General features: G+C 36.7%; 1 protein-coding gene across 15 annotated transcripts in view; it reads right to left on the bottom strand.

Annotated features, from left to right (window-relative positions):
* Crem (cAMP responsive element modulator) overlaps nt 1–13,440 on the bottom strand; it is a 65,523-nt gene that overhangs the window by 24,213 nt on the left and 27,870 nt on the right. For 6 of the 15 annotated variants that reach the window (XM_029472199.1, XM_029472198.1, XM_021150195.2 and 3 more), the window contains 2 exons: nt 5,411–5,505; nt 5,132–5,274 (listed from right to left, as the gene is read on the bottom strand). The exons of 2 other annotated variants lie outside the window; for them this stretch is intronic. In XM_029472199.1, the coding sequence (XP_029328059.1) occupies nt 5,132–5,274; nt 5,411–5,505 (238 nt within the window). Of the gene's footprint in view, nt 1–5,131; nt 5,275–5,410; nt 5,506–9,079; nt 9,227–9,370; nt 9,475–13,440 lie in introns of those variants that run through there. 7 more of the 15 variants (XM_029472195.1, XM_021150187.2, XM_029472192.1 and 4 more) reach the window with 2 other exon arrangements.

Below are 13,440 nucleotides of genomic sequence, written 5' to 3' on the forward strand. Positions count from 1 at the left end.
CCATACTCAGCTGGGATCACAGGCACACACTGCCATACTCAGCTGGGATCACAGGCACACACTGCCATACTCAGCTGGGATCACAGGCACACACTGCCATACTCAGCTGGGATCATAGACACTGTGAAGAGATATTTCTGTCATTCATTCATTCCCTTACCTACTCATCTCTTAAGCTACTAATTTTTAGTTATACATCCCCAGACCCATAAGGCAAATTCTAGGTCTTATATAACTGATAAAGACAGAAAACATGGATTTTAAAAGTGGGAACCTAGCCAGGCACAGTGTTGCACCCCTTTTATACCAGCACTGTGGAAAAAGAGACAGAGTTAAGCAGATGACTATGAATTCAGGACCAGCCTGTCTACAATGAATTCCAACTAGAGCTCCATAGCGAGACCCTGTCTCAAAAAACAAAAGTTGAAAACTGGAAAAGTTCCCAAGCAAAGGAGCACAATATATTCAACTTAAAGTAAGACCTGAGTTCTCTTCACTTGATGCATGTTTCTTTTCAACCCTAAAGTTTTTCATAGAAGTAATTCAAATACATAAGCATGTAAATATTTAAGCAGATGTAATTCCAAACTATTTTAATTTCAAACTACAATTAGAAGATTCAAAACTGAAATCTCACGTTAATTTGTTGTTGTTGGGGGTTTTGTTTGTTGATATTTTTTTGTTTTTGTTTGACACAGGGTTTCTCTGTGCAGCCCTGGCTGACCTAGAATTCACTATGTAGGCCAGGCTGGCCTCAAACACAGAGACTCACCTACATCTGTTTCCTGAATGCTGGGATTCAAAGCTTGCTGTGCCACTATACCTAGCTCCACTACATTTTTTTTTTCCTTTTGAGACAGGGCCTCACTACAGCAGAGCTCTGGTTATCCCTGGAACTCAGGAGCTCTGTGTGTGTGTGTGTGTGTGTGTGTGTGTGTGTGTATTAGGGAGGGGTAGAAGGAGAGGAAATGGGGACAGAAACTAATACCTTTGTCTTGAAAGCTAGAGGTACAGAACAGGTTAAATCACAGTAGCCATTAGAACAGCAAAACAAACATCAAAGAGCCACATTTACATGTCACTAACTACATAAACATTTTTTAGTTACTCGAGGGATATAAGTAATGTCATTGCTAAGAATATACAAACTCAGTTTCTTTAGAATGTGTAAACCAATTCCTTTTATGACAAAGTGTTTGTTCATATGAGCATCCTAAGGATTCTGAATTCTTATGGTACATATGTACATGTATGACTATGTCATAATAAATCACATTCCACACATAATAAAATATTTTAATTCTTTAAGCAGTTCACAATGTCCATACTTGTCATTTTATGAAGGTGGATTTTAGTTTGACCCACTTACCTATGATATACAAATATAAAAAGGTGAGTCATAGAGACTCATTCCAGTAAGGTTCTTAGGAAAATACAAAAGGAACAGAGAAAACTCATGGCACATCTAAAAGAATAATGTGAAGTCTTGGCACCAGCCTTTCATTGGTAAAGGAAAAGATTGGGTATAGCAGAGTGTGTGTTTAAAACACTTTTCCTAAGAGAACAGAGGTTATTGAATCAAAATTTTCAATCATTTGGGTCTAGAAAGATGGATGGCTCAGTGATTAAGACACATGGCTGCTCTCTCAGAGGACCCAGGTTTAGTCACAGCATCCACTTGACAGCACACAACTGTCTGTAATTCCAGTCCCAGAAGATCTGAAGCTCTCTTTTAGCCTCCTCAGGTACCAGGGACACACATAATGAACAGACATATATTCACACAGAAATTACCCATACAGGGCTAGAGAAATGGCCCAGCAGTTAAGACTGCCCTTTCAAAGGTTGTGAGTTCAAATCCCAGCAACCACATGGTGGCTCACAACCATTCAAAGTGAGATCTGATGCCCTCTTCTGGTGTGTCTGAAGATAGCTACAGTGTACTTAGATATAATAATAAATAAATCTTAAAAAAAAATTACCCATACACATAAAAATATTTTTAACTTCATTTAGAATTTTAAGACATTTAATTTTCTTTTCACTTTTACATTTATGAATTCATTGTATATTTTCAATGTTTTATGCAGCAAGTAGCGTTCTTTGCTAACACTATCTCTAATGCCATCATATGGTACCTTATCTCAAGATATTCCCCGAGATATAACAGATTTTCCTTCACTAAACCAGTTGGCTGTAGCACTTGAGATTGAAGCCAAGGCCTACACACCAGGCAAATGCTTTCCCAGGGAGCCATACCCCTAGCAACAAACCTATTGCAAGTTTCTGTTTTCCCAGCAGAGTCTCTGCAAGTATAGCTATTATTTGGTACTATAACAATAAACCCTTGCCTGTTTAATGCTTACAATTTTAAGTTCTATTCTTAAATCTGCCTATTTTTCCTGTACTCAGTAAAAATTTAACTTCTGTGATAAACAGTAGTTACAAAGTAAGGATGTGTACAGCTCAGTGATAGAGCACTTATCTAACATGTACAAGGTTCAAGATGGATCCCAGGAACTAACAAAAAATAAAAATAGGAAATCAAAATAATCAAATCAATTTTCAACAAATATCTTTCAACTATTAAAAATATGACTTTGGGCCAGGGAGATGGCTGAGTTGTGCAAACATGAGGACCTGAGTTCATTCCCCACCGCCCATGTAAAAGCTGGGGTTGGTGTTCTACATCTGTAACCTTAGCAGTTAATGAAGATGAGTGAATACCAGGGCCTGACTGTCCAGAAAGTCTTGCCAAAATGGTGAGCTCCAGGTGAGACTTCATCTCAAACCATAAGGTACAAAAGCCATAGAAGACACCTATGTCAGCCTCTAGCCTTTATATGTAAGCAAGTGTATCCACATACATGTATGTGCATACATATAAATACGAAGAAAAAATGTAATGTGGGAGATATTTTATTTCATCAAGTTTGATACTCTTGTCACAATTAAGATTATGAGGGTGGCTCAAAACAATGCATAGAAGAATATACAGAACTTCTAGTGAAACTATTCGAAAATCCAAAGAATGCTAGAAGCTTTTTCTATTCTTAAATACTTATATATAGCATAACAGCATCAAAACATGCTAAATTTTTAATACTAAGAAGTAAGATTAATTAAATGGATCTTGTATGTATAAAGGTATAATATAAATATAAATATTCCCTAGTGATGTATAGAAATTATTCTTGTGGGCAAACAAATACAAGTTAAACTTCTAAACACAGTTGCCTCATTTACTCTGGAACTTCTGACTCATTCCCCAACCTTGCAGCCTACATATAGTGTGCTACAATGCAAAGTGTAGACTCTGGGGCTGGGAGCACCAGAAGCACAGCACAGAAGCTATGGTACAGAAGCTCATTGAAAGGACAGGCCTAGTGAGCACAAAGAAGACCATCTCCACTAGTCGAAACTCCTTTGTCTTGGCCCAATGTTTGCACATCTTTTCTCCCCACTTTGACCTATGCTTTTCTTTTGGGTTCACATATACCCTACAGTTTGACCACTTCAAAGACTAAAGCCTGAGATGCTTCTTGACCTGATCACTGAGTGAGCAGATACAGACACCAGAGCCCTTTACCATATCCCCTCCAGCTTCAATATTCTCTTAGCTTTCTTTTCACTATGTCACGTTTTGTGGTAATAATCTAAGAAAATTAACCCACAGCATCAACTTTTCTTGTTCCCTGTTAATAGATCACTGCTCCCATGAAAAGTTCTAAGGAGCATCAGGCTATTCCAGAGAAATGCCAAGATTATAGCCTCTTAGCTCATCTCCAGAACTTCAAGTGTTAACATTCTTTCAGCAGTATTTTCCAACCTTTACCCTGTCAAAGCACAAACAGAAAACAATAGCATGAACAGCCCACTGGGTAAACAGGCAACATTGCTCAAGGCTGAGGATCAGTCTAGAGGCTCTAGCCTCCCAGCCCTATTCAGTCTGTCTAGGGACAGAGGGCTGAGGAGTTCTTTGCCCTCCAGGAACCTAGAACTGTATTACTAAGGCACAAAAGCTGGCAAGCTTTGATTTACAGTCCTAAAACATTTACCACATAGTTTCAATAGGCCAAACTAGACACAAAAGGTTGTGGGAATTTTCTTCACACTCATTTTGAACATGTGCATTCATCATCCGGCAGTGACAAGTTATACCCATGATGGTAGCGACCCAAAATTACAAGCAGGATCTGCTATTGCAAATATCTATCACCACAGGAAAAATTCTAAGAAACACACAACAACAAATCCTAATAACTACACAAGATCTTCCATACAGAAAAGGAGATAACACGTTTTAATAGCCAAGTCCTGAGGCTTTGCAGGTATTTTCAAAATGAAAATATAGTCTTTGAATTTTATTTGGACACAGTATATAACATTACACACATCCCCAAGGACCCAAGCAGTTGTTTCCCTTGGCTTACTTTCTTTCCTTTTACTTTGCTTTCTAGGTTTCATTATTCTTGTTTATCAAATGTGCTTGACTTGGGAAAATGATTAGTGCTTTAGTAAGAACAAAAAGCCAGAAGTAGCAATACATTAAAATGCACAAGACTAAATGCCAATCTATCTGTTTATTAGAGCTTCCAGTGTGTAAAGTTCAAATAAAATGGTCTATCCAATTGCTACAGTTTGAAAGTTAAATGATTTTCTGTTCTTTTAGAAAAACTGCAGCACAAATTAACGAAGTTATGAAAACAAAAGTACATTTAAAACACAACTTAGAAAACATATTTACTTCTTTTATATGATTAACTGTAATAAGTTGTTGGCAACAAATGCCAGCAACAATGAAATACAGACATTTATAGCATAAAGACAACAAAAACAAGAACTTTTAAAATTGTTACCTGAGATGAATATAAACATGTAAATAGGAACCCTGCCTTTAATTTTTAACCACTTATCATTCATATTCAGCAATAAAGACTTTTCAGTTATCAGTACTTATTGCTTTATCAGTATCTTACTGCTTTAACATGTACTGTTTATTCTGTGATGCACAGCTGTTAACGATGCACAGCTGTTAATGAAACATTCGGATGCCCAAGCCCACACTGCTTCACTGTAATAGGGAAGACATAAAGCTAGCACTGTGTCTATGGAATCATAGCATACATACTGTATTGCCCCGTGCTAGTCTGATATATGCTAGTTGGTACTGCCATGGTAGCAATGTTAGGTGGTGTCCCTTCTTCCTCTGATTTTTCTTCTTCAATCTTGGGAATACCAGGCACATCAGAGGAAAGTTCATTCAGTATTTTTCTAAAATATAATATAACAATATAAGCGATTAGGATATAGAAAGAGACAACAGGAAAGCCATAAAGAATCATTGCTTTGCTCTACAATTATTGTGTCTTTTTATACAATATACAAGTTGGAAAGTTAGTTAACTCACCTATATGAGGGTCTTCGTGAAAGAATTTCTCTACGTTTATGCGAATCGATTACTTCTGAGTCTGCAGAATCATCTGTCTCTGCAATTGTTGCTACCTATAATACAAGACTTTCTGAAATGCATCATAAAACATATGATCTCCATCTTCACTCAAAAATGATGATTAAGAGACTGTGGATAGAATTCAGTGCTTATGTGGAGAGGGAAACAAGGAATGGAATTGATAATAAATTCTACATAAATTCAATAGAAAAGTACTTAGAATACCAAGTAGGACTTCACAGGAAAGAGAAAAGCATAAAAGACTTAAGATCCAAAACCCCAAACCTAAATGTGTCCTTGTAAGTACAGATATCAGTAAGACCATAACAGATGCAGAAAAACTACCCAATTTAGTGCTCTCTCCACATCATCATTGGCTTAAGCTAGGTGTAAAGTTAGGACATTAAGCAGGCCCAAAGAAGAATAAATACTTATGTAAACAAGTCAGTAAAACAAGCTTGTTGAGAGAAGGATTTATATTATAAGGAGCATATTAGAGTTTAAAGATTCTGAAGTCAAAACAAATTTATATTTAAAGGACCAGTAAGATGGCTCAGTGAATAAAAGCACTTGCCACTATGCCTGACAACCTGAGTTCAGTCCCAAGACCCACATATCAGACAAAAAATAAATTCCCACTAACCTACAAGTAGACACTATGGAATGCACCCAAAGACACATCCACACACAAAAAATAAGACTGGTAGGTGGGATGGATGGATAGATGATAGGTAGATAGATAGGTAGGTAGGTAGATAGACAGACAGACAGACAGACAGACAGACAGACAGACAGATAGTTGTAAAAATAAAAGTATCAGAGTTTTCAAACCAGGCAACAATACAATGATATGTCAATTTAAAAAAAAGAGAAAACTAAAATGACAAATCTCTAAACATGTCTTCTGTCAATATATTTAGTAACTTAGCTCTAAGGTTTAGGGGAGGTAGGTTTACAAAACTTCATGTTACATGAGACTTTGATATGGGGGGAAAAAAACTAAGAATCAAGACTGAAAACAAGTCCAGTTAAGAACAGCACGGGGGCCAGGTGTGGTGGTGCATGCCTTTAATCCCAGCACTTGGAAGGCAGAGGCAGGAGGATCTTTGAGTTCGAGGTCAGCCTGGTCTACAGAGTGAGTTCCAGGACAGCCAGGGCTACACAGAGAAACCCTGTCTTGAAAAAAAAAAAAAAAAAAAAGAACAGCATGGGGCTGAGGAGGCGACTCAGTTGATAGAGTGCTTTCATCATGCACAAAGCCATATTATTTGACCCAACATTACATAAAACCTGGAAGAGTGGTGAATTCCTCTAATCCTAGCATTTGAAGGCAGAAACAGAAGCATATAAAACTCAAGAACAGTCTTAAATATACTATGAGCTTGAAGCCAGCCTGAGTTTCAAAAATCTTCTCTAGAAAAATGTCAAGGAGGAGGAGGAGGAGGAGGAGGAGGAGAAAAAAAGAAGAATATCAGTATATTTTCCTCTTGAAAATTACAAAAGTTCATGTAGAATTATCATATTTAAAGTGTTTCCAGCGTGTAAAAATTATATAACACATATTTTAATTAGCAATTTAGTCATACCACAATATACACAAACTTTAAAGCAACATGTTGTCAGAATAAATTGATAAAAATTGTTTACCAATTAAAATATATACTAAAAATTCATTTCTTATTTTAATAGAAGGAATTATAACATCTTCAATGCATGTAGACAGGCATGTGTGTCTACATACATATATGCATCTACAAATATAACACTCCTGGTAATGGATACTCTTACACAAGCACTCACACACCCAACATAATCTACTAGGAAAGAAGTGTTATTGCCTTACATGGTCATACACCATGTATCTTACACTGGCAATATACTTCACACAGCTGTCCAAAACGCAGCAATTCCCTTATATGCAGTACAGCCCATTATTTCATCCAGTTTAGAAAAGCTGAGACAAGATAAGCAATGGTGGCTCACATCTTTAATCTCAGAACTTGGAAGACAGAAGCAAGTGGATGTCTGTGAGCTTGAGGCCAGCCTGGTCTACAGAGCAAATTCTAGTACAGTATGGAATGTCATAATAATGAAAACACTATTGCATATAATTAATATATGCTAACAAAAAATTTTTAAAATTGAAGTTCATGCAGAAGATTTGTCATTTAAACCACAAGAGTTCTAAGATAAGATCTAAAAGCATTTATCTCTATAAAGACAATCAAATCATTCACTTAACAAAACACCAATAATAAAGTATTCCTATTATAAGACAATGTTGCCTTCCAATACCAGCCAGGTAAAGTTTTTACTGCCAATAAAATCTATAATACAAGGAAGAGTAAGGAGGAACTTTCTTACTTTATAATTAAAATCAGAAATTACAAATTCTTGTAATCAAGGGTCATTACAGAAAACTAAAGACAATGATAGGAATTGTTTTTACACCCTGTAACAAAGACAAGATACCTATGCTGGAAAAAGAAGCAAGCTCAGAAAGTAAGGAAATTTTATGTAAGAGTTGTGCTGAGGCCCTCACTGCATTCTGTGAGAAACTAAACTCAAGCACATGCAGGTGAAGGCAAGATTAAGTATATGCACATCCATTTTCCTCACAGATTTGAGTCTTGCTTGTCACCACTTAATTTCACATAATTTCTACACTTAAAGATTAACAAATTGACCTAAAAAAGAAACAGAAATCATTTCAGTAAATGAAAAGTAAGCTATAAAGTACAAACATAATAAATATCTATTAGTGAAAAAACTACCTTCAAGAGTTTAGGATGTGATTCCTATCATGTGTGATAATTACAATGATGAGAAGTCATAAAATATTTATCTGTCCCACAACCATATCTACAAAAGTCGAGGTTCAACCTGAGGAGTGTATGACATGAAAATAAAGTACCCAAGTGACAAGAATCTGTACTTTTGGGCCGGGGTTCTAGAGGTATTATGTGCTTAACATCCACAAAGATCTGCAGTTTAAGTCCCAGCATCAAATATCCTCAATTTCTGAGGGTTACATTCACTAATATAAAATCAATTTCTCATGAAGTACAATGATGTACTCAAGAAGCTAAGGCAGGAAGTTTGATGCCAACTTGGGTTACATAGTGAGTCCAAAGCCAACCAGGTCTGTACTGTGTTTATAGCAATGTTTTCCAGGAACCCTCAAAGTACCACTAGAGAGCTATGCTAAATAAATATGTCTGGGAAATAAAAGAAGCTAAAATATAGAACTGCTTATTTAACAATTACTCGTACAAAATTAAGAGCGGTAACAAAAATCGTACCCATAAGTCAGTCTATATGCACAGCCCAACACAATGTACCATACATATACATAAGAAGAAATTCTCCAAGTATTCAAGAAGACACCTTTAATATATAAAGTTACACAAAAAAAGCCGAATGGAGTGGCACATGCCTGTAGTCCCATAATTTGAGAGGCTGAGAAGGAGGAAAAGGTATTTAGAGCCAATCTTGGCTACATAGTGAAACTTTATCTCTAAAAGAGTAAAAGAAAATGAAGAAAATGATGATAAATGAATTAAACAACAGAAAAAAAAATTAAAGCTCAAGAAAGTCAAAGACAAATCGTCAAGGAAGGACGCTAACCTGAACAGTTTGTATTTGTGGTGATTGAATAACCGATGGATGTGGTGTCTGAATTACTCCCTGGACCTGTACAGTTTGGCCTGAAGGTAACTGTACTAGAGTCACAGCTGGGGAGCCTCTTCCAGTGCCTGATCCAGCTACAGAAACCTGAAAAAATGACCATCATTGAGGATTAAAGATGGACTTGTTTTGCTTTTGTTTATTTTTAAGAGTACCACTTGCTATCACAACCAGCCTACTTCTCTTTTCCTTTTCTGAATCTAAGAAATGAAGAACAAGTAGGGTACTTACCATTAGGAGGTAGTCACTGTCCTGGAACTGTCATTCTCTGATGTGACAGATACTAAAGAACCCATGTGCCTCACTTTTGCTGCCCATGCTTTGGCAGCTAAGAATGTTCCGAGCGCAAAGTTCTAAAGCAGTTAAACTACCTCAATGCAACCTCTTGGCTACTAACAGGGTCACCCTTTTCAGGACAAAACACAAACTCCTCCTCTTTAACTGATTAAGAGGAACTGAAGAAAATTCAAATGTGGTGGATTATTTTTTGATAAATGAAATGTTTTGCATGTGGAAATTTTTTTCACTATTTTAGATGTAAGCTGATACACTGCCTCAATATTAGTTCAAGAAAAAGTCATTTTTATATTCTATAACCACATGTACATACTTGTTTTTACAGTCACTATCTCTATTTCTCTCTCTTTCTCACACTCACTCACACACACACACACACACACACGAGAGAGAGAGAGAGAGAGAGAATACACCACAGAAAAAAGAAATTTCAAGCCTTTTGCTAGTATGGGAGCCCTCTTTCCAACATGGAGTATCAGTTGAGAGGTGCAGAGCCCCATCAGTCTTGAACTGAGAGATGAGTGACATAGGTATCTCCCCATATCACCCTACTGAGTGTATCCAGAAACACCCATTGGATTGGACACAAAGTCTCTAGTAATCTGTCCTTCTGGCCACTATAATTTTAGAAACTTTTCTTGATATTATTCAGTTCACTATGCATTTTGATTTCTTCAAACCACTCAAAGACCTTGAAAATGAAATGCAGTTGGAGTTTCTATCTTGAGTAATAAGAGAGCCTCAAGGTGTTAATTTTCACGGAAGCCTCGATTTTTTAAGAAACACCAGTGAGTCCCAGGCTACTTTACTAGTGTTTTATTACTTTTAAAATTATTTGAAAATGGCTTTGCAAGGTGAGCACAGTGTATGTTTGAAATCTCCGCACTCAGGAAGCAGAAGCAGAAGGATCATGAATTTGTGGCCAGGATAAAAAACACAGAAAAAACCTAGTCTGGTGAGGGAGGGGGGAAACAGATTTACAACAAATAGTTAAGATATACTTACAATGTCATTTTCTAGAAAGCAAATACTTTAACACATAAAAAAGATACATATGTCTAGCACTCACTGTACTTCATGTACTGAGGTATAAAGTAGAATTGGTAAAACTGGTGCCTAATAAAAGACAACACATCAAACAAGAGCTAACTGCTCTACTTTACTAGCCATAAATGTCACAGGCGTACAGAAGAAAGATCAGTATAGCCCTGAACAAAAAGTGAAGGCTTTCTATGGGAGCCAGAGCTGAAGCCAGACCTTGATCTAAGCCTAGATTACGAAGGTTACAAATGAGGCCAGAGGCAACGGATACAGACAACGTACCTATCTCAGTAACATCATCTACTTGGATTGTAGGAGAAAAGTACATCTATCTATATTAAAAGTACCTCATATGTGTGTGTGTGTGTGTGTGTGTGCTGAACAGCTAAAGGTACAAATAAAAAGGATTTGTTCCATAAATGTCAGCACAAGAAAAAAATGATGGAAGGATATCCAGCACTGTGTTAACTGGCAGAAAGTTCCCTCCTCCTCTCAAGTAACCTCAAACTCTCTCTCACACGATATCTTTATACTTAAACTTCCTAACTATCTCAGAGGTGTTTGTTGTTGTTTCCAAATTTTTATTACATATTTTTTATTATTTTTTATTACATATAGAGTAAGTTTGTGTATGTTTGTGTATGTTTGTGTGTTCACTCCACTGTGTTGTGTGAAGTAGAAAGGTTGAAAGGACAACTTATTGGAGTTGGTCTCTCCTTCTACCATGTAGTTCCACAGGATCAAACTCAGGTCATCCAGTTCAGTAGTAAGTAAGCATCTAAGCCATCTCACCAGCCCTAAAGAGGTTTCAGTATCTGAATCAACTGGATTTCTACCTAGGTAGAGTGATGGGTAAATATTTAATAACCAAATCCTAGGAAGTGGAATCCTGATGTACAATTTTTGTTTATTTCTGTGACATAAACAATACATTATGGATCATGACTTGTTTCAGGCTGCAAATAGGGATGATGGACACAAAATTAGGTAAAGATGTACATATCTGGTTCTTGCAAACCCATATAATTCAGTGCCAGAAGATTTTTATCTACTGATTAATACCACACTAGAAATTAAAATGGAATAATCACCTAATAGCTCAGCAATGGTAAATCTACTGCAATGCTATAATTTTGTGAAAAAGTTACATTTTTCAAAAAAAAACTATTTAGTGAAAATTCTGACAGTGTTTTACTCTGGGGTTTTTATGTATATGTGTTTTCAGTTGGTTGTGAGTTTTTATTGTTGTTTTGAGACAACATCTCATTATGTATCCCTGGCTGGCCTGGAACTTACTACATATACCAGGCTGGCCTCAAACGAACAGAGAGCCACCTGCTTCTGCTGAGATTAAAGGCATGTACCACCATCACCATAACAGACTAACTACTTCTTTTAATGACTATGATTTGTGTTGTTGTTTGGTTTTTGGTTTCCTCTCTCTTTCTTCCTTCCTTCCTCTCTTTCTTTTGTTTTGTTTTTTGTTTTGTCTTGTTTTTTAAGACAGGATTTCTCTGTGTATCCTTGACTATCTTGGATCTTACACAGACCAAGTTGACCTTGAACACACAGAGATCTGCCTGCCAACTTAAAGGTTCTCACTTATCACAGGCTCACTATATATCCTAGGGTGGTCTCAAATTCATGATGACCTCTGTCTCAGTCAAGTGACTAAGATTTTAAGTCTGCTCTACTATACTTGGCTTTAATGACTTGTTTCAATTAAACAGATCTAGATTCTAATATATACTTCTACAATTAATTTGCAGTGTGTTTCATGAGGTGATACATGAAGATTATCAGGATCTTGTGTTCCATGAGGTAGATACGTGAGAAAAAATCTGGATCTCATAGACAGTGTATTTTATAGAGCAAGGGGATTTTACTGCAGTTTTTACAGGCAAGCAATAATATTCTTTGACATAGTTCTGAAACTCACAAATGGTTGTTCCCAAATCTGTAACAATGACATCTGTAGCCTTTGGATGTATCTTTAGCTGACTCAATATTATACAACATCCTGAAATACTTCTAGGGAAGCACTGGCTCAGTGGGTGAAGCGAATGTGGACCACCTCTCCTCAAAACACATCCCATTTCAAAGCAAAGAGTATTAAATTAAGGTAGTATGTACTCAAGGGTCGCGTTGTTATGCAGCTTTTACTGGTTCTTCCAAAATATTCTCCCATGAAACTGGCTGCTGTGTTTGACTTCAAAGGAAAGGTAGTGAAGCATATAAAACCAGTTAATCATGGTCCTTGATGCCACTAATATGGCTCAAGTTAAGAACAAAAGTTTATCTTCCACTTATTGTTTTGATCACACCAGTACAAATGTTACTAGAGTAAAAGGTAAATAAAATTGTATTAAATATAAAATATACTGTTACTCCATATATTTATCTTAGCAAATCCTTTGAAAGCATCTGCACATCTTTCCCAAGGTTCTGCAGTGCATAGAACACTTTTCAGTGGCTGCTCGATAATAACATTGTTTCAGTCTGCTGTTCAGCTCAAACAGAGAGCTGAGACAGGCTGAGATTTCAGCTCTAATACAGTTTCATAGCCACAATTCAAACCCAGTAACACTGACGTTTGTAGATCAGAGACTAGCAAAATATAAATTATGCTTTTTATCTTATATAGAAAAGCAAAACAAACCTTCCTTAACTCAAAGAAGTACTGGCTAGCATGTTCTCATAAGAGGATGCCACACCCTCTGCAGGTATTCTTACCCCACATTTGCTTTTGTGTTTCCTTTCCCTTCCTTCCCTTTTGCCTTTCCCCCTCGCCTTCCTTCACCTTCCCCTTTATTTCCTTCCTTCCTTCCTTCCTTCCTTCCTTCCTTCCTTCCTTCCTTTCTTTCTTTCCATCCTTTCTTTCTCTTTCTTCTTTTCTCTTTCTTTCTTTCTTTCTTTCTTTCTTTCTTTCTTTCTTTCTTTCTCTCTCTCTCTCTCTCTCTCTC

This window comes from Mus caroli, chromosome 18 (assembly GCF_900094665.2).
Source record: "Mus caroli chromosome 18, CAROLI_EIJ_v1.1, whole genome shotgun sequence".
Lineage (NCBI taxonomy): Eukaryota > Metazoa > Chordata > Mammalia > Rodentia > Muridae > Mus > Mus caroli.